Source organism: Bubalus kerabau, chromosome 22 (assembly GCF_029407905.1).
Source record: "Bubalus kerabau isolate K-KA32 ecotype Philippines breed swamp buffalo chromosome 22, PCC_UOA_SB_1v2, whole genome shotgun sequence".
Classification (NCBI taxonomy): Eukaryota; Metazoa; Chordata; class Mammalia; order Artiodactyla; family Bovidae; genus Bubalus; species Bubalus kerabau.
Window position 1 is genome coordinate 28,027,325 of NC_073645.1, and position 25,681 is coordinate 28,053,005.

The window sequence follows — 25,681 nt, forward strand, 5'->3', positions numbered from 1 at the left end:
CAAGACCATTGAATTAAGCAGGCAATTTCCTCTCACTTTGTCTCTCTGTAAATTTCCCAACCATATGGTATGAGAAGAGTTTTTGGATTATAAATAAACAACACTGCTCATAAATCTCAGGGTTTTTGTTTTTCTCTCCAATGGGAATAAATAGAAACCATTGATTTGTAACTTCAGAAAAATGTGTTGGAGAAGAAGATAATGTCTCTCTCTCTCTATGGATATAAATATTTTCCCCCCATTTCTCCTTATGCAGAGTCGCTTTTTTACTGAGAATCATCTCTCTGGCTGGGTTCCATTTATATTTTTATTGCTGCCATTTTCCAACCTGGAGGTAAACTGTTGCTTTAGGCAACATGAGTTTAGCCGCATGGGCCTGGCCAGATTGCACTGGCCAGATGGGTTTGGTGCATCTTTTCCCCTGTAGGGGTTGTCACTTCCCCTCTTCACAGGACACATGCTTCATCCCTGGGCTTGTGGCAAAGAAAGGGAGGTGGTGGATGCTTCCCGTTCACTTTGGGAAGAACCCCAGCTTGGGCAGTCTGCATGTTGGTCCACTGGGTAAGCTGCATCTTGGCCACTCTTAACGTGCAGGTCTTCTGAAGGCATGAAGGAGCACAGCATTTAGCAGCCCTTTTCTTTGCTCTCCCACTATTAAAGCTAGCACAAACCAGATGAGCATTCTAGCCACCAAGGACGAAGTCCAGGATGGTGCCCTGGGACTGGGGTGGTTCAGGCAAGGCACACTCAGAGAAGGCATGGCTTGAAGTATGCGTGCAGATTTTGGTCTAGGAGGTAAGCTGAGTGTTGGTGCTTCTAGGTCAGCAAGCTGTTAGGGAGCTAATAGTGGGGACGGGGCAAGAAGGCAGGGGCCAAAGGCAGAGGTCAGCAGACTGTAGCCCATGAGCCAAATCCTGCCTCCCTCCTGTTTTATGTGTAGCCTGTGTGCTAAGTACAGCTTTCACATTTTTAAATGGTTGAAAAACAGAAGAATATCGAATTTTGAGTGGAGTAGCCCCACTCATGCCTGCCAGCTAACCTTTGGGGACACAGATTCAGATACCTGCAGCCTACCCTGACTTCTTACACGCAGTTCAGCTCATTCATTTTCATGGAGGTGGAGAATAGAGGGCAAAATCTCCCTGGTTACACATATGTTCCTTAGCACCATTGAGGAGGTGATTTAGGATTGGGTTGCAATGGCCTCTTTTTAAGTCATCTGCCAGTCTCTTTGGCTCAGAGAAGAATGACTTGTGTTCTAAAGTCAAGCAGACATGGTTTCAAATACCCACGCTGCTTAGCAGACATGTGAACTAGAGCAAGCCACTTGGTCTCATTGAGACTAGTTTTTTTTTTTTTTTTCCCTTTCTTTCTAACGAACATTTTTTTTTTATCGTGGTAAAAATATACATAAAATTTACTACTTTAGACATTTTAAAGGCATAATTCAATAGCATTAAGTATATTTACAAAGTTGTACAATAATCACCACTACCTATTCCCAGAACTTATATAGATTTTATTTATTTATTTTTTTAATTTTATTTTTATTTATTTTATTTTTTAACTTTATAATATTGTATTGGTTTTGCCATATATCAACATGAACCCGCCACAGATATACACGTGTTCCCCATCCTGAACCCTCCTCCCTCCCTGTAGCATCCCTCTGGGTCATCCCAGCGCACCAGCCCCAAGAGCACAGGTTTCTAACTGCATGGGAGATCAAGTTTGTTGAATAATTTTATTATTATTATTGGGTCAGGACACTTAAATTCTACTCTTTTAGCAAATTTAAATTGTATAACACATTATTACCAGTGGCCATGATATTAGATACTCAGACTTTAAAACCTTTCAGTCTTAAAACTGAAAATTTGTGTCTTTTTGCAAGCCTCTCTCTACTCCTTCACCTACAGCCCCTGACAACCACTATTCTACTCTATTTCTATGATTTTGATTCTTTTATTTTTTTTTAGATTCCACATGAAAGTTATATCATGCAGTATTTGTCCCTGACTAGCTTATTTCAGGAGAAGGCAATGGCACCCCACTCCTGGAAAATCCCATGAACGGAGGAGCCTGGTAGGCTGCAGTCCATGGGGTCGCTAAGAGTCGGACGACTGAGCGACTTCACTTTCACTTTCCACTTTCATGCATTGGCGAAGGCAATGGCACCCCACTCCAGTACTCTTGCCTGGAAAATCCCATGGACGGAGGAGCCTGGTGGGCTGCAGTCCATGGGGTCGCGAAGAGTCGGACACGACTGAGGGACTTCACTTTCATGCATTGAAGAAGGAAATGACAACCCACTCCAGTGTTCTTGCCTGGAGAATCCCAGGGACGGGGGAGCCTGCTGGGCTGCCATCTATGGGGTTGCACAGAGTCAGCCATGACTGAAGCGACTTAGCAGCAGCAGTAGCAGCAGCAGCTTATTTCACTAATACCCTCCAGCTTTATCCATGTTGTCACAAATGGCAGTATTTTTTCTTATTTAAGGCTAAATATTGTTTCATTGTTTACTTGTGTGTGTGTGTGTGTGTGTGTATATGTGTGTGTATATATATATATATGTATATATATATATATATATACATATAAAATCAAATGCTGATGGCTCAGACGGTAAAGAACATGCCTGCAATGCAGGAGACCTGGGTTTAGTCTTCAGTCAGGAAGATTCCCTGGAGAAGGAAATGACAATCCACTCCAGTATTTTTGCCTGGGAAATCCCATGGACAGAGGAGCCTGGTGGGCTATAGTCCATGGGGTCTCAAAGAGTTGGATATGACTGTGTGACTCACACTATATAATATATATGTATATATATCTGTGTGTGCGTGTGTTATTGTTGTTGTTTAGTCACTCAGTCATGCAGAGGATGAGATGGTTGGATGGCATCATTGACTCAATGGACATAAGTTTGAACAAACTCCCAGATATAGTGAAGAACAGAGCAGAGCCTGGAGTGTTACACCTCATGGGGTCGCAAAGAGTTGGACATGACTTGTGACTGAACAGCATTCTTTCCCTTAAACATAGTCATATGACTGAATCCTGGCCCACAGAGAGAGAGGCTGGGAATGATGGATGCCACTTCCATTCATGGTAAAAACAATTCTCACTCATTTCTCTTTCCACCAGTTCAACTGAGAATTCCTAATACATCTAGAAGATAGCAGAATTTTGATATAAGAGCCCAGGTTTCTGAATCATGGTGCAGACAAGAGCGCCTTCCTGCCCGCACCTCACTGCTCGTCTGTAATAGACTATGAAGTGGATCAGAAGTACACTAGCATAGTGTTAAGTCACTGACATGTTGGTGGTGTTTGCTATTGCAGCTAATGCTTCAATGTATATACTCTCTGGAATGCACATGCAGCCTTTCTATTCCTATATTCATTTTTGTTCTCTAGCCAGAATGTCTTTTTACTATTCCCAAGATGTACGGGATCTAGCATAGTGCCTGTCACACTATGGGCATCTGATAAACATCTGTTGATTTCTGGGTCAAAGACTGAAGCCCAGCTTCCTATAAAATGCAAGCATGCTTTCTGTTAGATCTTAGTTTCAGAGGAAATATACTTTTGGGGGTGGTTCTCTACTACAGGATTTAGTATACAGCTCTTAAACAGAGAGTTCAGCTTAACTGGAACATTAAAACTAACTTTAAATGTATACACAGCCGTTCAGGGAGATTCCTACCACATACAAGGAAAGTCCAGCCATATAGAATTCTAGATGTGTTAGAGCAGCATTGCAGATGGGCTCCATCCAGAGGAAATGGTTCTAGGCCAGGATATATGAACTTGAAGAGAATGTAAGGGCCCAGAGGTTTTCCCATTCATATTCAAGTGCTTAAAATAGAAACAGTCTATCTTTCCTTCACTTTTAGAAAGCCTCACCTAGCTTTTCTTTCATGCTTTTGCACCTCTGATGAATTGTAGGACTGATGTTGAACCTCTGGAGTATGACAGCTCCTAGGCTATCTGCTGCTTACACAAAGCAGGGCAGAAAATAAAGGGGAAGTGATATTCTCAGATGGAAGTTGTACAGAGGCAGAGGACTGTAGTTGCCCAGTATTGTTTTCTTTCATGCATCAACTTTGTTGGATATCTCGCCATCATCTCAACGCTAACAATCACAGTAATGATAGAAGGCAATTGCTGAGAGTTACATGCTAATAAGCCTTAGGTTAAATTTAGCTTAACATTCCCTTTAGGCACCCATCAGCTTCAAGATGTGATGACTTCCTCCAGAGGTCACCACTTCCTACATCTGGGATGGCCAATAACTGGCTGGTGTGGAGCACAAAATCCTGGCCCCTTGCTTTAGAGTGGGTCAAGTCTGTGGAGAGAGTTACCCATTGGAGCCCCCCTGTGGATCAGGCTTTACCTGGAACCTGAACCCCGATCTTGCCTCCCTCTCTTCCATTAGGTTTTGCCTACAAGCATTCTCTCAGTCAGGGCTTCCCTGAGAGCTCAGTTGGTGAAGAATCCGCCTGCATTGAGGGAGACCCTGGTTCGATTCCTGGGTTGGGAAGATTCCCTGGAGAAGGGATAGGTTACCCACTGCAGTGTTCTTCAGCTTCCCTTGTGGCTCAGCTGGTAAAGAATCTGCCTGCAATGTGGGAGACCTGGGTTTGACCCCTGGGTTGGGAAGATCTCCTGGAAAAGGGAAAGGCTACCCACTCCAGCATTCTGGCCTGGAGAATTACATGGACAGTCTATGGGCTCACAAAGAGCCGGACACGAGTGAACGCCTTTCACTTTCAGTATTCCCTCAATCATTCTCAAGCTTCTGCTGCTGCTGCTAAGTCGCTTTAGTCGTGTCCAACTCTGTGCAACCCCATAGACGGCAGCCCACCAGGCTCCCCCGTCCCTGGGATTCTCCAGGCAAGAACACTGGAGTGGGTTGCCATTTCCTTCTCCAATGCATGAAAGTAAAAAGTGAAAGTGAAGTCGCTCAGTCATGTCTGACTCTGCGACCCCATGGACTGCAGCCTACCAGGCTCCTCCATCCATGGGATTTTCCAGGCAAGAGTACTGGAGTGGGTGCCATTGCCTTCTCTGTCTCAAGCTTCTAGAGCCAGTCTTAGGCTCTGGTTTTAGCCAACTGAGCCTAGGATGTTTTTCTGTTTTCTCAAAAACACTTTATAAGCTGTTCCAGAGATGTCAGCTCCACTCTTGTTTCCGTCTGTGGTAACACTATTCTCTTAGGCACTCAGGTTTGGAATCTTGAAGTTGTCTTTACGTTTCTTCTCCTTCATCTCTGCCCCAAGCGAGTAAACACATTATGCTTCTTCTGTGTCCCTCTTCATTTCTTACACCCTGCTGTCATCAAGCTAGTGAGATGGATTCCTAATAAGTCTTTCTACCTCTAGAAGAACATGCTTCATCAGCCCATCATATCCATCAGCGACCAATTAGTCTTTCCAAATGGACTTCTATTATGTCTCTGCCAGATTCTAGAACCTTGGAGGCCCCTGTTGTTTGTAAGATAAAGTTCAAGCTCTTTAGCAGATATTCAAGACCCTCTACCAAATCTTATTCTACTTATAGAAACTTATGCTCATTTATGCCTGTGTAAGAACATTTCTTTCAGATCAGGCTCATTTCCTTCTGAGCACTGGGGAAGCACACTAAACCAAGCACCGCACAGGGTTATTTGAGAACTCAGTGATAACTCAGTGAGGAAAAGTGCATAAAACATTTATCACAATGTCAGGCTTATTATATGTGTTTATATATATATATAATATATATATTATATTAATATTAATGTATTATATATATTATAATATATATATTATTTTCTGAAAATATTCATGTGTTTTAGGTTCCAAGCCTTTATCTTCCTCTGGACTCCTGATTCTCCATCTTTTCCTTCAAAGCTCACCTCTTCAATAAAATCTTCCTTCCTTTTTCTCTGAGCCCGCTAGCACTGATGAATATCATTATCTGCATCATTTTCATCATTACCATCATATGCCATCATCAATATTAAAAACCTAAGTAATAATAAGCCTAGGCTTCCCAGGTGGCACAGTGGTGAAGGATCTGCCTGCCAATGCAGGAGATACAAGAAATGTGGGTTCAGTTTCTGGGTTGGGAAGATCCCCTGTAGGAAATGTCATCCCATTCTAGTATTCTTGCCTGGAAAATTCCATGGACAGAGGAGCCTGGTGGGCTACAGTCCATGAGGTCTCAAAGAGTCAACGTGACTGAGTGACTGAGCACACACACACATATAATAAGCCTGACATTGTGATAAATGTTTTATGCACTTTTCCTCACTGAGTTATCACTGAGTTCTCAAATAACCCTGTGCGGTGCTTGGTTTAGTGTGCTTCCCCAGTGCTCAGCAGTAAAGAATCAACCTGCAACGCAGGAGCCACAGAAGATGCAGGTTCAATCACTGGATTGGGAGGATCCCCTGGACGAGGGCATGGCAACCCATTCCAGTATTCTTGCCTGGAGAATCCCAAGGACAGAGGAGCCTGGCGGGCTATAGTCCATAGGGTGGCAAAGAGCCGGACGTGACTGAAGCAACTGAGCATGCCCACTTATAGATGTGTGTGTGTGTGTGTGTGTGTGTATTAGTCACATTCGACTCTTTGCTGTGTCTCCGACTCCAAAATGTGTTCATTTAACAACACTGTTATCCTATTGAATTTGTTCTAACTGCTTCCTACTCATTTGTCCTTTATTCATTTATTTATTGAAAATAGTGATTGAGGGCCAAGGGAGTGGATACTGGGGACTTAGTAGGACCTTTGTCCTCACAGAGTTTTATCTAATTGCTTTTTTGTATCCCTTTACTAATTGTCCCTCTCTCTGAGCTTCTGCCTCCTCTCTAATCTTTCCAGGAGAGGGCTGTATCAAAATTTCGCTGATACCCTATGTTATTTTGCCTATCATTTCATGATGGTTCAGATGTTGTGTTTAAAATGACACATATTATTTTCCCTTGGCTTCCAAGACTGACTCATGCCATGCTTCCTAGTTATTTAGTAAGAAAAGATCTTGTCTCCCCAAGACCACATGACACTTTCTGAGAGCATTCCTTAGTTGTCTAGATTAGGTGATCCATAGACTCGTAGACGTTTGGGAAGCTGAACACTTATTCTAGGGACATGTCTGACCTCAGGCAGTTTTTTGCAGGACCTCAGTGGCCCTTGGTGATGACAGATTTGCATCCTTAGAGCATAGATCTGCATTTTGAAAGCAAGCAGAAGCCATTTGGAGCTTGATCAGATGCACAGAAGTTTGGAGATGGCAGGACCTTTGAGATCATTGATTTCAACCCTCTCATTTTATAAAAGAGGAAAGTACTCAAACTGTGGATCATTGTTTTTGGTTAGAAACTAGGAGTGTCGATAACCACAGGATTCTGGAAACCCAGTCGACCATAACTTATGGGACTTGCTGAAGGCTGAAGTTTGAGCCGCTGGAGATAGTCAACACACAGTGTTGCTGCCAGTCCTAGTATTTGTTAATGGGCTGGGAGGCACTGTTCCCAGCCTGGCCTCTGTCCTCTGTCAGCATCTTGACCTGACCAACTGAGCACTACCTTTTCCCCAGAGAAGCAACCTGTGTCAGGAAACGTACTGAGTTCCAGAGACTCCTAGGGGACAAGAGCTTGAGGAATCTATGTGTATGTTGAGAGGAGTAGGCTGGCTTCCAGAGCTAAGACCCATATAGGCTCTCACACGGATTGGCAGTGAGTGTCTGTTGGTACAAAACACCGTCCTTTCTTTCCAGTGATGCTTTTGGCCTGGGCTTCTGCAACCTTATGTTACAAAGACTCCAGACCCAGGTGTCTGGGATGAAGTATTTTCCTGTTTAATAGATTGCTTAGGCTCTAGGCAGTGCCTAGCTTCATTTCATGAAATCCTTCTTGTTTTCCAGAGGGGAAATAAGGGATGGTGATGAGATGGTTTTTGGAAGGAATGGAAGTATATCCAAGAACTAAGCTGATTCTTGCACTGTGCTTTATGTAGATTTTCTCACTGGATTCTCTCAACAACTCTGCCTGGTATCAATTGTCATGCCTGTATTAGAGACGGGGAAAGCGGGGCCTGGAGAGCTAAGGAAGTGTGCCACTTTCATATTGCTAGTAGGTGGGAGGATGGGAATTCCAACTAAGTTTTGACTTCAAACACTCTTGTTTTTAATACTTGTGTAGTACCTCCCCTTAGGAATGTCTTTGGAGTTCCCCTGAAAGGATGAGTCTGTGACATCTCTCCTCTGTGACACTTCGTGGGGCTCAGTCTCCACTGCTGCCAGTTAGTAGCCAAGCACCAGAGTAGCGTGCATGGGATCTGGAATCTGTTGACCAAGGTTCAAGTTTCAGTGTTGTCATTTGCTTTAGTCACTTAACCTTTCTGAGTCTCTCTTTCCTCATTTTTATGACAAAGATAAAATGTCTATGTCAAAGGGTCCTTGTGAGAATTAAATAAAATATCTCAAGAGAAAGTGTTCTGTGTAAAGTACCATGCAAATGTTAGTTCCTTAAATGCCACAGTGACTTAGAGCAGCTCTCTTCTGAGAAATCAGTCATTGAGCCCAAGTGTGTGCCAACGACTTGATCCCCGACCTCAAGAAGCTTATAGTTTGGGTGGGGACAAGAGACTATGAAAATGAGAGGGCCAAATTGTAGGCCAAATTGTTCTGCAGTTATATAAAAGCAGTAAAGAATCAGAGAAAGGGAATATCACTGAAAGGTTAGATGAGAAGGCTTTATGCAGGAGATGGGATTTGAACTTTACAGGGTCGGGTGGAAGAAGAATGAAGTGAGAACATTTGCAAGAAGTCCATAGCTTTTATTAAAATTAGAAACGATCTCTTGGTAAGTTGCAGTCCTCCTGGGACCCAGTTGTTTGGCATAGAGCAGTTCTCAAAGTGTGATCCTGGGAACCCTGGGGAATGTCCATGACCCTATCAGCAGATTAATGAAGTCAAAGCTATTTTTAAATGATAATAAAATGTTATGGGCTTAAAAAAAAATTCTCATTCTCAAATGTACAGTGGAGTTTCTAGAAGTTGTATGACATATGTGATATCATAATGATCAAGCACAGATGTAGATATAATCCAACTGTTTTCCATTAAGTGAGATATTAAGGGACTCGGCACAAAATGTAAAACAGTGCAGTGCTTTCTCACTAAATTATTTTTGCTTGAGAAACTCTAGTTTCTTTATCATAAAAAAACTATTTATTACTTTAAAATAAATTCATAAATATTGTAAAATTTTGCCAGATGTAATTTCTAAAATTGCAAATTTGTGAATGTAATGTATGAATTATTTTTTAAGAGTATGAAGGAGTCCCAAGTCATAAAAGTTTGGGGACCACTGTTAAAGACAAAGCATTTTACTGTGAAGGCAGGATTAAGGGCTTATATTTTTGCAATACATGTTGCCACCACACCTATGTCTGGAGATTTTAAAACAGTTATGCCCAGTGTTGGCCAGTATTCAGTGAAACCGGCGCTTCCATGTACTGTTAGTGGAAGTGCAGATTGACCAGCATATTTATGTCATATAGAATATTTTATAACAAGAATGTTAATGATAATTTTTACCCTTTGAACTAATAATTGCACTTACACGAATGTACTTTAAGGAAACAAATAGAGATGCACATAAAGATTTATGTAGAAGAATACACACTAAAGTTATTTAATGTAAACATTTGGCCAGAAACCAACCATCTGACCAAGAAGGCAGTTAAAGTAATTTATGATACGTTTGTACACTGAGATGCTGTAAGGCTTTGAAAATTATTCTGGAAGGCTATGTAGCAGCATGGGGAGACATTTAAAATGTTAAGTGGAAAAGTAGGACAGCAACCTGTATACAGAGAACGACTCCCAATTTTGTAAATATACACATACCCACAGATTAGAGGAAAAAAATACTAAAATATTAAGTGGATTTTTCTTTGTATAGCATGGCTATAATTGATGTCTGTGTTGCACATTATTCTTTTCTATATTCTATGATATTTCTATCATTGCTTTTCAGTCCTTTTATGTATATTCTAAAAATACCCTAGAGTATGGCATTCATTTGCCCTAAAGCCATGGGCACCAGTCTGATGAGGCAGTCCATGTCACCTGGACTTAATGAACCCTGCCTCGGGTCTCAGAGGAGCGTTTCTTTAAGGGCCACAGGATGGTTTAAGAAATACTCTGTGACTTGGGAACAAACCCAACTTCTGGCTAATTGCTTATTTTTCTTACTTAACCTTTCTAAGGAAAGCTTTAAAAAACTGAGATTGGTTTTCAAGCCCTACAGCTCTGATCTCATGTCAAATGCATTTGGAGTGTAGAATGTGCTCAACAGGGCAATGTTTAAATAATATACAGGGAGCATAGCCATTAACATACAATTCTTTTAGAAGAAGGGATAAGTGAGATTTCAGATTTCTGGGCCCATGAGGAGATGGAGTGTCCATGGTTCCTGAGATCCACTCTTGGGTATCTGGGAATTTCCTCTTCTTCCTTGGGCTGGGCAATGTCAGGTGCTGGCATAACTTTAGTCTTCTTTCTTCCCCAAATGACCAGTAAGATAAACTGATAGAACCAGCTCTGCCTGAAGGAACATCTGCTTTGCTGTTAGTATCTCCCAGGAGAACCTTTCACAAGCAGCAGGGAATCTGAATGTGACTATTTCAGTCCCTGGAACACATTTGCTCAGCCTGAATATCTAAACTGCATGGCATTATTCAGCATGCATTAGGGGTTAAAAGAGACAGCTCCTTGACCTCAGAGGACTTATTCTCTCTGGAAAAAGGAACCTCATGCACAAAAAGTTAAATAATGACATAAAACAACAGCAGAGGAGAAAAGAGGTGTATCCCTAGGGAGTAGGTACAGTGCTCCCTGAGAGTGATGCTGATGCTGAGTGCTAGGAAACCAGAGGCAGGAAAGATGAGAGGCTTCTCAGAGGAAGCAAGAGGAACCACTGTCTTCTCTACAGGGCTGGTTGTTCAGAGAAGAAATAGACCATTTTGACAGATTAATTAATGCCTTGAGTGCTTACCACATAGAAGACATAATGCTTATGCCAGAGAAGAAAACGATTTACAAATGAATGAGGCACAGAGTTTAGCTTCTCCAGGGTAGAGGGATGGTCTGAAGGCTCTCCATGAGTTCACATCTCTCCATGAGGCAGCTACCCATTTTATCCTGGGGGTTTCTAGTTGTGCACAGATAGACATAATTGCGTGCATGTCATAGGGACTCAACTGGCTGCATGTAATTTTAAAGGGAAATGGTAAACATCTACTCCCCAGATAGAAATGCCTTGCTAAAACTGTCCAGAACCTTCTAGTTTGTGCCTCATTATTTTTTTCCCCAGGAAAACTTGCTGAAAAAAAGTGAAGTCTGTTTTCCCTAGACTTTAATTTCTACCTGCTGGAGGCTATCTCTGATTATGTGTAGCAACTCCTCCATCTTCCCATGTGCCTTATGGTCGCTGATTGCTTATATGGTGGGGATGAGATGGCCTTAGCCTGCCCACTGGTGCTTATGTAACTACAATTTACCTTCTATTTGCTAAGAGATGTATGAGACAGTTTCTCCTCCAGTGATCACATTATTGTTCCACCATGAGGTCTCCCAACAACTGACAGTGAAGTGAACTGCATGATATTAGGGCTATTTAAGCTTCATGGTAATCCTGTGAAGGCGGTATTTATATTCCCATTGAGCAGCTATGAAATAGGAGACTTATGTAATTAGTCTAAGGTTGCACAGGCTGGATTTGAAACCAAATCTGCTTGACTCTGAAACGAATCCTCTTATGGTTATGCCAGGGCTGTCTTTTTGAATGCAAATGCTTATCTATAATAGAGTTCCTCACAGATGTGTTAATTTACTGATCTGCCTTGTAACTGTTCTGTAACAAATCACTTTATTGTGATTATTTTTAACTGCATGAGTGATATATGGATATATTTTTGTTTTGAAAACATTATAACATTACAAATAAACTCTAGTTCTTATAGCCAACCAACCCACCCTGGACCCCTAATCAGAGGTAACTTCTATTACCATGCATTTGTGTTTTCCTCTAGAAATTTTAAAATGCACTTGGATACACACTTCTAAACCGAATGGAAATATATTGGTTTGTTTTGTCTGGGTACACTGTTTGTGTCTTTAATGCATTATTATTCAGCAGACTTTTTCATTTAGTCATGTCTTAGAGATGTTTCTAGGTCAATAATCTTGATATTACCTGATTCTTTAATGCTGTTGTATAGTGTATGTGTATGTGTGTTGTATAAAATACACTATATTCATGTGAATAAAGGTACAATCAATGGGATGCCACCTCCTCTCAGAGGTCTGCTCATGCTGTTTCCTTTCTCTGGAGGACTTCTTTCCTCCCTTCACCCATTATGACACAAACTGGCCTCTTGGCTGATAGTGTTGAGGTCTTTTGTCATTTTGAGTCCTCAGAATAACAATCCAGTAACCCTATTTTCTGAACTGAGATTCTTCAGTGAGAATTGAAGTGTTCATACTTCAATGGGAAAGACCAAAGATCTGAATGTTTTGTCTAACTCCCCACACCCCATCCTTCCCTCCGAGATCTGAGCTGGAACGGTACTGCTGGTGGGTCTACATTTTATTTTATATAAACTATGAATTCTGCATGATCTGGTCTGCAGAGTCAGGTAACCTTCAATTCCCTGTACTTGGAGCACTATGATGGCTCTCTTTCAGATAGCCAGGGCAGGAGAACATTAATTATTCTGTATCATTGTGTCTCTCTTTGTGAAACGAGATAATGAGGCTGTGGAGTCGGATGACATGAAGAATTGTGGAGAGCTGTGTGAGCTTCCGCCTGGGCTTCAGCCTGTCTATGGTTTTTCTGAAGTAGGGGATAGGGCCAATACCCACATAGGAGGGAAGCTATTTCAATCACTTGCCTTTGGCTTGAAGTCCGAAATTAGTTTCCTGGCTGGTTATTTGTGGTCAGGTTGGGCTTCTGCCACTGCAAAGACATGAATTAATGTGGCTTTAGGCACTGGCCCTAAGACTGGGAGTGGAACAGGCCAGAGGGGAGCATCAGTGATTTTCCCATTTGGATGGTAAAGACTCTCTGGGCAGCCATGGGTCTGGAGCTGCCCTGTGGAAACTCCTGACCTGCCTGCAGAGTGGGCTGAGGTTCACTGCACACTGGAGCCCTCATTGCCTCTGGTGTTTGACTGCTGACTGTTCTCAGTGTAGGGTAGCTCAGTGCAGCACACTCAGGGGGAATGGCTGGGGGTGGGGCACGTCCCTGGGTCTGGCACTGGGAAGCATGGGCCCTCCTTTTGATTCCCCAGCAGCTGGGCCATAGTGTATTTTCATGGCACAATTGGAAACAGTAGCCAAAAATTCCTTAATGATTAATTGGGCATCCGTGTGCCTCACCCCTTAAGAGTAAGGAGTTTATAAATCAAAGGAAAAAAACAAGATGATTGTCCTTGAGAAAAAGACAATCTGGGTGAGTAGTCATAAAAATGACAGCCATACACATTTATGCACAAGGTTTATCAGATGCTAAAGTAAGTTTCTCACCATTCTCTATGGAGCACTTACAATAGCGACCCTACTGTTCAGAGAAGTGAAGAGCGCATGGTCTAGTTTGCCCAGCCCTGGGTATAGTTGTCTTTGCCCTGCTTCTGTCTTCCTTGTTTTCTCTACTTAGTGCTCTGCACTTTTGGAGTTTCAGAATATATTTATTTTATTTGTTATTTTTCTTTTAAGGAGCTTTTAGTCATTGCTGAAAAGAGCACATATGTATATTCAGAGAATAAATATGGAACTTCTAATGCTGTTGATATATTCAGAGGAGAGTGTGGGCTGAAGTTGTAGGAAAAGTCTCTGCGATGTAGTTAGTACTAGAACTGGGAGTCAGAAAGGAGGAAATCCGGACACTTGCCAGCCGTAATCTCATTGGGAGAGTGGGAAAGGGGAGGAAAGGGGGCAGACTACACACACCTGAGTGCCAGGCTGAGGCAGACACTTAGACCTGATGGCAACCAGGCAGGGAATGGTGAGACAGGGCATCAGATACCTTGGCTGAAATCTTGGGAAGCTGTCTGAGAGACAAAAGTGAGGTGGAAGCCTGGCTGTTGGTAGGGATGGTAGGGGTTGATATTGCAGTCAGCTAGACTAGTGCCCCACAAGTTATGCCCTGCATGCTCTTGTAAATATGCTTTATTGCAACACAGCACACCCATTCAATCGGGTATCCTGCTTGGCTTGTTTTGAACTACAAGAGCAGAGCTGAGTAGTTTTGACAGAGATCATCAAAACCGAAAATACTTACACTCTGGCCCTTTTACAGGAAACAGCTCACTGCCTGTGCTAAACCGCCTCATAAGTGCCCCTGACTTGGGTGCAGCAGAGGGCAAGCCCAGTATCTAGCACATAGTCAACACCATAAAACAGAACAGACAGATATGCATGAAGAACTAAGCAACGTAAAATAAAATTGCTAACAGGAAAAGGAACTATCAGGACTGAGGTGGTTTACTAATTTTAGATAATATCACAGAGAAGGGAGTCCACCGAGAAGATGAAAGATGTATAAGAGAATCAAAGGTGAAAGACTTGATATTTCATAGTTCCTTCTCAGGGACAAGCCTTGGAGCGGGAGGGGGGAGCTGAGGAGCACAGGTGGCACACAAGGGGCAGGCAGCTGGCAGGATTAGGAAAGCCGTGCGTCTGCCCATCCTGAACATCTGGTGGCCCCATAAGAACTGGCAGCATGCCCTGCAGAGCCCTCTCACCTCTGGCAGGAACGTGGTGCTGGGAATGCAGAGTGGGCTGGGGTGGAGGTTGGGGGGTGAGTACTGAGCTCCAGCTCAGTTCTAATGGGAAGCCGACTTGGCTGCGTTGGCTGGAAGTTTTTCTTTTCTGTTCTTTTACTTTTAAAATAGCAGCCCATATGTTTGTTGCCAGCAGCCTCTCCACTAGAAGCTCATCAGAGAAATGGGAGCTTGCTGGGTGGATGAAAGTATACTATATTCACAACTCAGCTCTGGAAATTGTCATTGAGAAAGTGGCCTTGGGTAGCTACCTGGGTTATGACAGGTTAGGTTGGTGAGGTACGGCGGTGCTCCCAGAGTGTACTGGCCCACATGGAGGTCTTCTGGAGGCTTATCAGGATGGGACAGGAGCTCCTAAATAGTTAGAGGGCTCAAACCAGGAGTCCTGGGGGAGTTGAAGAGGGTAGACATCTAGTCTACCAGTGAGCCTGGGGTACCTGGGGAGGAGTGTGAATAGTTGGCAGCTGGGAGGCTCAACCTGACAACAAGCAGGTCCCTGGGCAGGGTGAAGCCACAGAGCAGATGACCAACAGTGATGCAAATGGGAAAACAAGAGATGGTTGAGTCTTGAGGCCAGGACTCAGGGTCCAGCTACTAACTGGATTCAGTTGCTCTGGAATTGAAGATTTTGGACACAGAGAGAGCTGGGACAAGACTGGTCAGGAGCTGTGAACTCAGACCCTGGCAATAAAGAAGGACTCAGTTTCTGGAGCTGGAGACTAAGGGAGTGTCTCTTTGAAGGTACAGCCCCCTTAGAGAAAAATTTGTCAATAACCAGCAGAGAAGTTATGTTTAGGGTATGAGAGTTGTGCATGGGGTATGAGTTGTAATTTCACATCAAGATGTCTCTGGAAAAGACTTGTGTAAAAATGGTGATTGAAATATTTATCATAGCAAATTTTAAAAGACAAAATATTTATCAGAGTTTGAAAGGATAAATAGACAATGGTTTATTGGTAAACTACAATGCTCCACAGCAGTTAAAATGAATGGATTATGGCTAGGTGTGTCAACATGCATAAAATCCTCCAAACTGAATGTTGGACAAAATAAACTAGCTGCAGACCATATATCCTGTGGGATAACATTTATGTAAATGTAAAAACACTTGAAAAGATAATCAAGTATTTGTGTTGATGGACAACACATACATCTAGTGGTAGATTTATGGTTGGCATCTTGTAGTTTTCTGTGTGTTGAAAATAATTCATAATGAAAGACAACAGAAGAGCAAGACACACACACACACACACACACACACACACACACACACAGCAGTGGAATAACCTTCTGGAACTGGAGGAATCTGAGCAGAGACACAGAAGCTGGGAGCGCTGTGGCTGGGCACCTCTCACATGCTGCCTGCCAGGTTAGCTGTGTGTTCTGAGCTGTTCCAAATGGTAACTGGCCCAGGGCCCAGCCCATGGCAGGTGCCCAGTGCATGTGTGGCATCTCCAGCTTTCTGGACATTTCAGCTTTAGGAGTTTAGCATCAGGATTTGGGAAGTTAGCTTTAAAATAGGGAAATGAGCCTGCTTCCTCTAAGTGACCCTGCCAGCAGATGTCTAGAGTCAGGAGGTGAAGGATGATCTGCTTTTTTGTCAAAGTGACTTTTCCAGGCACTGCTGGCTCTGGCAGCGGTGCAGAGGCTTCTGCCAGCTGCCCCTAGCCCAGGGGAAGGAAGCCCACCACACTCTGTGGTCAGCGCAGTGTGCAGTGACCATGCTAGAAAGGACAGAGTCCAGGCCTCCTTTGGTCCAGGGCCCACTGGCTCCTTGAGGCACCCTCACTGAGTGAGACTTGTGTCTATGTGCCTGCTTGAGCAGCCGCTGCCCCAGAAGCGAAGGAAGCTGAGCCATGGCATATCCTTTGTTGGGAAGCTCCTACCCTCAGCAGCCACTTTTGGAAAAGAGCAAAGTCAATGTGAGTTGGTTGTGCAGCTTCCAGAAAGAGAGACTATGCGTCATGTTAAGTACACTACCTTTGATGAGGGTTATTTGGATTCTGGAAGGAAGTCTGTTGTGACATCAGTCATGAAAGGAGACCTGAGAATTTAGCTCTTACAAGCAAGATGTTTACTATATATAGCATGAAGAAAAGTCGTTAGTTGGAAACAGCTTAGCACTGTGTTGGTGGGATAATAAGATTTAAAGTCCAGAAGGGGCCTTATGATTATCTGAGTTAAAACTCTTGTGTTGAAGATAGAATGGGGCTTGGCAAAGATTCTCTTCTTGACCAGGCTCTAGTCAGGATCCTCTGAGCTCTTTTCACCTAGGGCCAGTCCTTAGGTATGTCCTCAAGAGCCCATTTTTAGCAACAATCCTGCTAAATGAGTTTAGCCAGAATCCCCACCACCCCTCACAATATCTCATTGCACTCCATATCTGATCGAAGTCCTCATCTCCAACCATAACCCAGGTGACATCTGATGACCCCAGCCTGCCTTCAGCAAGAATCTTGTCAGTCAGCAAAGAATTTCCATACCTTCTTAGTAATGTTCTATCCACTGATTTCCCACCCTTCTCTTTGGCTTTAAGTTCCTACATTTTCCTTGGTGTATTTGAAGTATGGCCTAATCTCCCTTCTCTATTTCAAAACCTCATTACTGTGGTCCCTATACCTGTTGCAATAGTCCTGAATTATGTCTGCCTTGCCATTTTAAGAAATGTCAGGGTGATTCTTTCTTTAACAGACATAGAGAAGACATTTCCAGGGTAACACTTTGAGTACATTTCAGAGTCAGTTCTTTACTCTAGATTCCAAGTTCAATGTTCTTTCCCCACCTGGTGCTATCTTTGTGCCTTCAGGACTGTAGAATCAAGAAGCAGTTTGTTCTATAAAAATTTTTTATTTGTATTAATAAAAATATACTATTGATAGTCTCTCAAGATTATGATATGTCTTCTCCCCTGCCCTGGGTAGGATAGGAGATCAGAATGACTGGTCATTTAACCTTACTTCTCGTGTCATTTAACCTGATGCTAGATCCTTCCCTGGTACCAGATGCTAAAAGACTTTACCATTCTGCAAATTGGGCCAGCATCTGAAGTATCAGGTATGTTTTCTAGGTGTGGCTCTCTGTTGAGTTGTCCTTGGACATCAGCAGGTGTTTGAGAACATGTGAGTAGATTTAGACAGATTCATGTATTCATTAACCCTTGAAAATAAAAACAAAGCAAAACAATACAGTAATCAGTAGATTTTCAGCACACTTAGTACCATGTATGGTGCAATGCATTGGGCCATTATAAGAAATGGCTTTTTGCTCTTGGGGAAGTATAGTTGAGGAAAAAGTTACAGAATAAAAATAGTATGATCACAACAATAGGATAAACACTAGAATAGTAAAATGTGTGAGGTAGTACAAGCACACGAAGGAAATGGAGATTAATTCCCCAGTGAGAAAGTTGGAAGGAGGGTGATAATAGAGTTGAGAATAAAGATTAGAGAGAAATTTACTAAGTAAAGGAAATAGGGGGTAGAGATAGCTCAGACAGAGAGGAATGCTGTGCCACAAATGTAGGCAATAAAAATTCAGGACATTCAGGAGCTGAATGAGGCTGGAGAGGAAGGGGCAGAGGAGCCAGTGGCTGGAAATGGGTCTAGTAAGGGAAGTTACACCCAGACTTTACAAGACTAAGCTTGAAAGATACAACTTCACTGTGGGTAGGCAGTGGGTGATTACTACCAGGGAGTACGGTGGACAGATCTGTGTGGTTGACATATAGCCTGATGACAGCATAGAGACTGGTGGGAGGGGGAGAAGTTTGAAGAAAAGCATCTGATTGGGGGATTGTTGCAAAAACGATGGTGCACTAGCCACTGCATTGGAATGAGCATGAGACGATCAGGGTCTCAGTTATTTAGGAGATAGAATCATTAAGACCCGGAGACCGAGCTGGGTTCGAGAGATAAAGGCAAGGATTTCTCTCATCGGCAGTGATTCCTAGTGCCTAAGGTAGACAGGAGACAGAAGATAAGAATTCAGTTTTTGGGGGATGCTGATTATTAAAGTTAGCATAACCAATGACCATGTGGGGCCTGTAGCCTAAGGAAGGATTAGAAATACTGACGTTTGTTTATTCAGTAAATGTGCCGAGTGTGCATGATGTATAAGATGTTCTGTACATTTTGAAAGAAGACATGAAGGTCCTTTGTATTTTCATTTATGTATATTTATTTTATGACGTTTCAGAATGCCTACATCCTGTTAGGAAGTTTCCAACATGTTGTATTTTTTATCCTCGTAAATGCCCTGTAAGATTAGATTATCCCCATTTTTTTGAGTAGGAAATTTGAGGCTCCAGCAGGTGCAGTAACCTGCACTTGGTCCTGAAACCAGGGATCTGCCCATCTAAGAATGAACTAGAGTTTGCTGTGCCCCAAGTTCATGCTCTTTACTCTTCCCATAGCCTTCCCTGAATTTCCTTGTCCTTGAGGACCTTATGTTGTGGCGAGGGAAACAGAATATAAGGAAACTAATCACGACAATATCAGAAAATCAAAGAGTACATTTCATGCACAGTATGTGCCTTGGGTGTACAACAGATGGGGAACTTTGTACTTGTGCAGAGGAGAAATGAGCGGCAACCAGGGAGAAGGCCAGTGAAGCCTTACCAGAGGTGAGGGTGGGTAATTAAGCCAGGCCTGGGACACTTGGCTTATAAAGCTAAGCTGTGGGCCAAGGCAGAAGCAGATTAAAGTTAGAAGGTGGGTAAATCGAGGGAGATTAGATTAGAAGGTAATCAAGGAAAAGGCAAGGGCAGGTAGTTACTGTTACTAAGAGAGCACAGGGCCAGAGTTGGAATGCAGGCACCCCTGGGGTCACCTGACCGTAGAGATGGTGAGTAGTCCTCTGTGGCTTCCTGAAGTTCCAATGGGAGAGATTCCCTGAGTCTAGCTAAGGAAGGTGATGGCAGACAGAATGAGAACCTGATGATACAGGTCCTGAAAAGGGAGGGAGGTGTGTGGGGTGGGGGTGGGGAAGCGAGGCGGGAGCAGCAGGAAGCTTGGCTTCTTGAATCCACTTTTGGGTACTGGCTGTCCCTCCTCCATGGAAAGGAGAGAGGCGGGATGGAAAGGAAGGAGCCTGTGGATTGGTTGGCCTGCCTTTGTTCTCAGAGCCCTGGCTCGTGGTCTTGGTCAGAGCACCCAAAGGAGGAACAGGTAGCCAGCAGGAAATTGGCATGGAGAACGAATGGTAGCTGCTCAGTGTTGCTGGCTCTTCCCCCTAATCCACCATTGCTCCTGTGGGAAGGAAGCATCAGACTCTGCTGCGTGTGGGTGGGGTTGGCTGTTGGATCCCATGAGGCTCCTGGATGCAACACTTCCTGCCCCTCTGAGGGTCTCCTGGTTTCAGGCTCAGTAGAGGGGCATGAAGGTGGTTGTACCTCAGGAGAAGGTCTGGCCTTTCTCCTTATTGTTCCCCCAGCAGGGACTCAGGCCTCTCCCCACAGAGCTCTGGGAGGATAGAGGGCTGAGCACCAGAGGCAGCCTACCTCCACAGTTCCTGTCACCGCACCACTTCACAAAGGGCAGGAAAGTAGGTCTCTGAGAAAGTCCGGGAACAAAGGGGAGCAAGCTTAGGTAGTAAGCAGATGCATTAGTCTAATTGCTGTTCTAAAATTAATGGGGCCTTTCATCTCAGAGGAACACTTTCTAAGCACTCATGTAATTTGGGAACAAAGATTCAGGTTGGGGTAGAGCTGGGCTCCCCTGGAAGCACAATCCCCCATTTGGTAAAACAATCTTTTCCTTTCTTTCTTCCTCTTTTACCTGCAGATCAACAGATTATGGCACCACCTATGAAAAGCTGAATGACAAAGTGGGTTTGAAGACTGTCCTCAGTTACCTCTACGTCAACCCCACCAACAAAAGGAAGGTGAGAAGGGGGATCATCGGGTCCTGAGCACTCCCTGTGGACTGGCAGGGAAGCCAAAGGCCAAGAGTTAAGAAAAAGACAGTAGCCATGGAGTCACTTGCAGAATGTCTATTTTATATGTCAAGAACACCATAGACACTAATTCAGACAACTGCCTTGAGATAGTAGTGGCAGTAATAACAACAACAATGGTAAAATGATGTAACTATTTTAGGAGCTTCTCTGTGCCAAGGAGGGCTTGTGCTGTGTGCTTTATACACTGTATCTCATGTGTCCTCACAGTGAATCTCTAGGGTACAAATGATTACTATCCCCATTTTACAGAGGAAGAAACTGAAGCTCAGAGAGTTTAAGTAACTTTCTAGCCTAAAGCCAGACAGTAACAGATAGTATGGTGATTAACAGATCTGGGATTTGAGAATGGGTTGGCTTGACTCTGGGTTTCCCAGGTGGCGCAGTGGTAAAGAACCCACCTGCCAATGCAGGAGACATGTAAGAGATGTGGGTTCTATACCTGGGTTGGGAAAAATCCCCTGGGTGAAATTGTATAAGGTCAGATTTTGCTCACAGAGACCTCTTGGAAGAAGAGAGCCTGGGTTCCAAAGAATGATGGATGATTATAGTAAATAAGTGCTGTATGATCTATTGGCTGTGGGGAGATGTGATCTTTCCCAAGCGAGGGAGGCACTCCTATTCAGAAACTTAGGCAGGCCTGGCCCCAGTAGATACCCCACAGATACGAAAGGCCATTTTAGGGTTTCTAATTTGCCAACAAAGGTCCGTCTAGTCAAGGCCATGGTATTTCCAGTGGTCATGTATGGATGTGAGAGTTGGACTGTGAAGAAAGCTAAGCACTGAAGAATTGATGCTTTTGAGCTGTGGTGTTGGAGAAGACTCTTGAGAGTCCCTTGGACTGCAAGGAGATCCAACCAGTCCATCCTAAAGGAGATCAGTCCTGGGTGTTCATTGGAAAGACTGATGTTGAAGCTGAATCTCCAATACTTTGGCCACCTCATGGGAAGAGTTGACTCATTGGAAAAGACCCTGATGCTGGGAAAGATTGAGGGCAGGAGGAGAAGGGGATGACAGAGGATAAGATGGCTGGATGGCATCACCGACTCAATGGACATGAGTCTGAGTGAACTCCGGGAGTTGGTGATGGACAGGGAGGCCTGGCGTGCTGCGATTCATGGGGTCACAAAGAGTCAGACACGACTGAGCGACTGAATTGAACTGAACTGAACTGAGCGACTGAACTGAACTGAACTGAACTGAGCGACTGAACTGAACTGAAGGGACTGAAAATGGCATTGCACTGTCCAGCTCTCCCCTTGTCATCTGATTTTTACTCCCCAGTGGTTTTGCAGACCTTTTCTTTAGCGAGGTAGGTGCAGGGGTGATCTTCAACCCATTGTTCAGGTGTCCCTGATTTCTGATTCCAACCTGGCAGAGTCCAAGCTGTGACCGAGAACAATGATTGCCAGTGCTACTCAAAGCAGAGCAACTTGGACTCAAACCCTTAGCATCATAACCCAGAGCCAACCCTTCTCCTCACTCCCACCTAGCTATCCCCAGTGAAGGGAGGAGCAGAATTGGTGACTGACTCCTGGCTCAGCATTGGTGGCTGTTGTCCAAAGATCCAGCAGCTCCAGGGGTGCCCACACCTGGGAGTGTGCCCACCAGCCAGGTGCCAAAAAACTGATAATCAGGATGACTGCGTACATGCCTGTTCCTGGTTTTAGCTGAGTGGTTTCTCTTTTTTAATCACAAAGGGTTGTCATTTTTCCATTTTTCAATATTGTTATTTGAATTATTGAATGTTAGACCTGGGAAGGATCATAGATTTCATCTGAACAAGCAGTTATTGATGGTTTTTGAACTGCAACTCCTCAGCAAATATGTCTAAAGCTCTAGATCTCCTCTTAGACACATACCACACCCCCACACACAAAATTTTGCTAAGAATTTTTGGATGTTAATGAACACCCTTAATTCCATCTCTTGGCCCAAGATGTCCATGGAGTCTTGTTTAAGAATCTTTCATGTATAACAATAGTCTCAATTTCCAGATGAGAAACTGAAGCCAGAAAAGCCCCCAAAGCCAGGTAAAAAAAAGGAGCCAGAGTAAGAGCTGAGGGCTCCTGATGCTCAGTCCAGGTTTTCTAGCTTCAGACCATGTTTTGCTCCTTTTCCTTCCATATGGTCATAGCCCTGGGCTCTAAAATTGATGGTTTAGTCCTGACCTGGGAGCTTGAGGCAGCTTGCTTCATGATCTGGAATTTAAGCTCAGTGCCATGTCCATGATGGACATGTGATTAAACTTGACTGAATCAAGTCAGCCATAATCCATCTCCACTCTGCCTTATCCTTATATTAAGAAGGAAGCTGAGTGCAACGGAGGACAAATGTCCTTCCCATGTTGCTCAGATAGTCAATGGCAGGATGGATAGTTTGTTTTTGACTCTCAGCATAAAGCTCCTCCCACCCACACAGTGACTTGGGGTCAAGTGAAATCACAAGAAGTGTCTGCACTCTGGGAGAAGAAAGAAGTAGGTGTTTGACACATGTCAGATGTCCTTCAGCAATGATCTCTCACCTGTGTCTGGACCACAACAAAAGTAATCATATCTTCATGGAGATGATAGATCAGCTATCTTTGTAAGGGTTTTGCCAAGGGGCATATGAAGAGTCATGCCTGTTTGCATCCATTCTGGTAGTCATCTGTCGCATATGTTTTCCATTAGACTCCTACTCATAACATATCTTTCAGTCTTCTGCCATTTTTCTCTACTCCTAGTTTATCTCTTCTTAGTATAACCTACAGGTGGGAGACAAAGAGAGGATAAGACAAATGTTGAGGGTTAGAAAGAACGTAAAGCTAGGCTTTGATGCCCACTGGTGGAGAAGGCACCTCCATTTCCCCATCCCAGAGATGATGTTCAGACCATGGGCTCTCTGGAGCAATTTCTCAGAGGAATTATTGCCCAGTTAACAAATGTTAAGCCAATTATGGGCTTCCCAGGTGGTGCTAGTGGTTAAGAACCTGCCTGCCAATGCAGGAGACATATGAGATGTGGGTTCAATCCCTGGGTCAGGAAGATCCCCTGGAGAAGGGCATGGCAACCCTCTCCAGTATTCTTGCCTGGAGAATCCCATGGACAGAGGAGCCTGGTGGGCTATAGTCTATACGGTTGCATAGAGTCAGACATGACTGACTAAGCATGCACACACGCATATGTTTTAACTTCGTAAGGAACTCCCAAACTCTTTCCAAAAGGCCATTTTGCCTGTGTTTTCAGAGAAACACCACCAAAACGCAGTTAAATCCCATGTAAGAGGCACTGCCACCCAGAAAGCTAAAAGTGCAGATATTTTCTGCACTCAGATCAGGAAGAGACCAAAATTGGCTAGTGCCATGGATTTGCTGGTTTATTTATTTTGGAACTAGCCATAGAAATTGACTTCATAAGGAGACTGAGTGATCCTGAAGTGCTTTCTGAATCATCCAAGGAGGGATGAAACTAAATTCTGTTTCATTTTATTGTTCAGTGTTTTTGATTGTATCCTGAGCCTCAAGATGTTGGCAATGCACAATCTAAGTGGTGACTTTCTCTTAACCAGAATGTTTAAGTTTACTAGACCTACGCTTCTCAAGCCACTCAGGAAAAATGATAGATATAAATAAAATACCCTTGTATGCTTCTTTACTGGTCTAGTGATGTGTGGGTCATTATGACCTTGTAATGCAACTTTTTAAAAAGGTCCTGTCTTACATGTATCTCAGAGTTTAAACCAGCGGTCATCTGAATTCTCATCTGTCTCAATTAAGCAAGATTCTTTTGATTCTCTCAGCATTCAAATTATCTGTAGCTCCCGATGTTCATCAAGCGGCTAATGGCAGTAGTCTCTAGCAGATTTTTCAGTTAATCTTGTTGAAGTAGTGACTTTTCACCTAATGAGTTACTTATGTAACAGATGGCTACTGCTTTCGCTGGAGGCTGTGAGTGCATCAGAGTTCTGTCACCCTTAGCAAGACAGTAAAGTATGCTCATATTTATATAGTTGTTCCCAAAGCTAATTGTTGATGTCTTAATACTTTTTTGACAACATAAAATTTCTCAGTGTAGAAAGCTAATAAGCTATTAGGTTGAAAGTAGAAATGTTGATGTGTGTAGAATCTCCTACTAGTATTAATCTTAGCATTAATTGAGCATCTACTGTGCTCAGATTCTTTTTAGGATCGTTATCTGTATAAATTGCCAGTCCTCCCAACCACTTTAGAAAGCAGGCAAGATAAGGAAAGAGCCTCTCTGTAAATCACACCATGCTTGTTATACTTGTAAATGGTGAGTCTTCAAGAGTCTTCCCAGGTTTATTTATAAATAAAGGTTTATTTGGGGGATGAATTAGGAAACATCTGGCAATGCTGCTGCTGCTGCTAAGTTGCTTCAGTCGTGTCCAACTCCGTGCAACCCCATAGAAGGCAGCCCAGCAGGCTCCCCCGTCCCTGGGATTCTCCAGGCAAGAACACTGGAGTGGGTTGCCATTTCCTTCTCCAATGCATGGAAGTGAAAAGTGAAAGTGAAGTTGCTCAGTTGTGTCCAACTCTTAGCGACACCATGGACTGCAGCCTACCAGGCTCCTCCATCCATGGGAGTTTCCAGGCAAGAGTACTGGAGTGGATTTTCATTTCCTTCTCCGTCTGGCAATGCTAGACTTCATTAAAAGTGAAAATGAAGTTGCTCAGTCGTCTCCAACTCTTTGGGACCCCACGGACTGTAGCCTACCAGGCTCCTCCATCCATGGGATTTTCCAGGCAAGAGTATTGGGGTGGGTTGCTGTTTCCTTCTTGAGGGGATCTTCCCCACCCAGGGATCGAACCCAGGTCTCCCACATTGTAGGCAGATGCTTTACCGTCTGAGCCACCAGGGAAAAATACTCCCTTAAGGAAGCTGCAATTTGGAC

At 43.6% G+C, this 25,681-nt stretch overlaps 1 protein-coding gene across 1 annotated transcript in view; it reads left to right on the plus strand.

Moving 5' to 3' along the window:
* The window catches only part of SORCS3 (sortilin related VPS10 domain containing receptor 3), a 466,176-nt gene that overhangs the window by 91,255 nt on the left and 349,240 nt on the right, over positions 1–25,681 (plus strand). Inside the window, exon 4 of the mRNA XM_055561093.1 lies at positions 20,617–20,716. Coding sequence (XP_055417068.1) covers positions 20,617–20,716 — 100 coding nt within the window. The remainder of the gene's footprint in view (positions 1–20,616; positions 20,717–25,681) is intronic.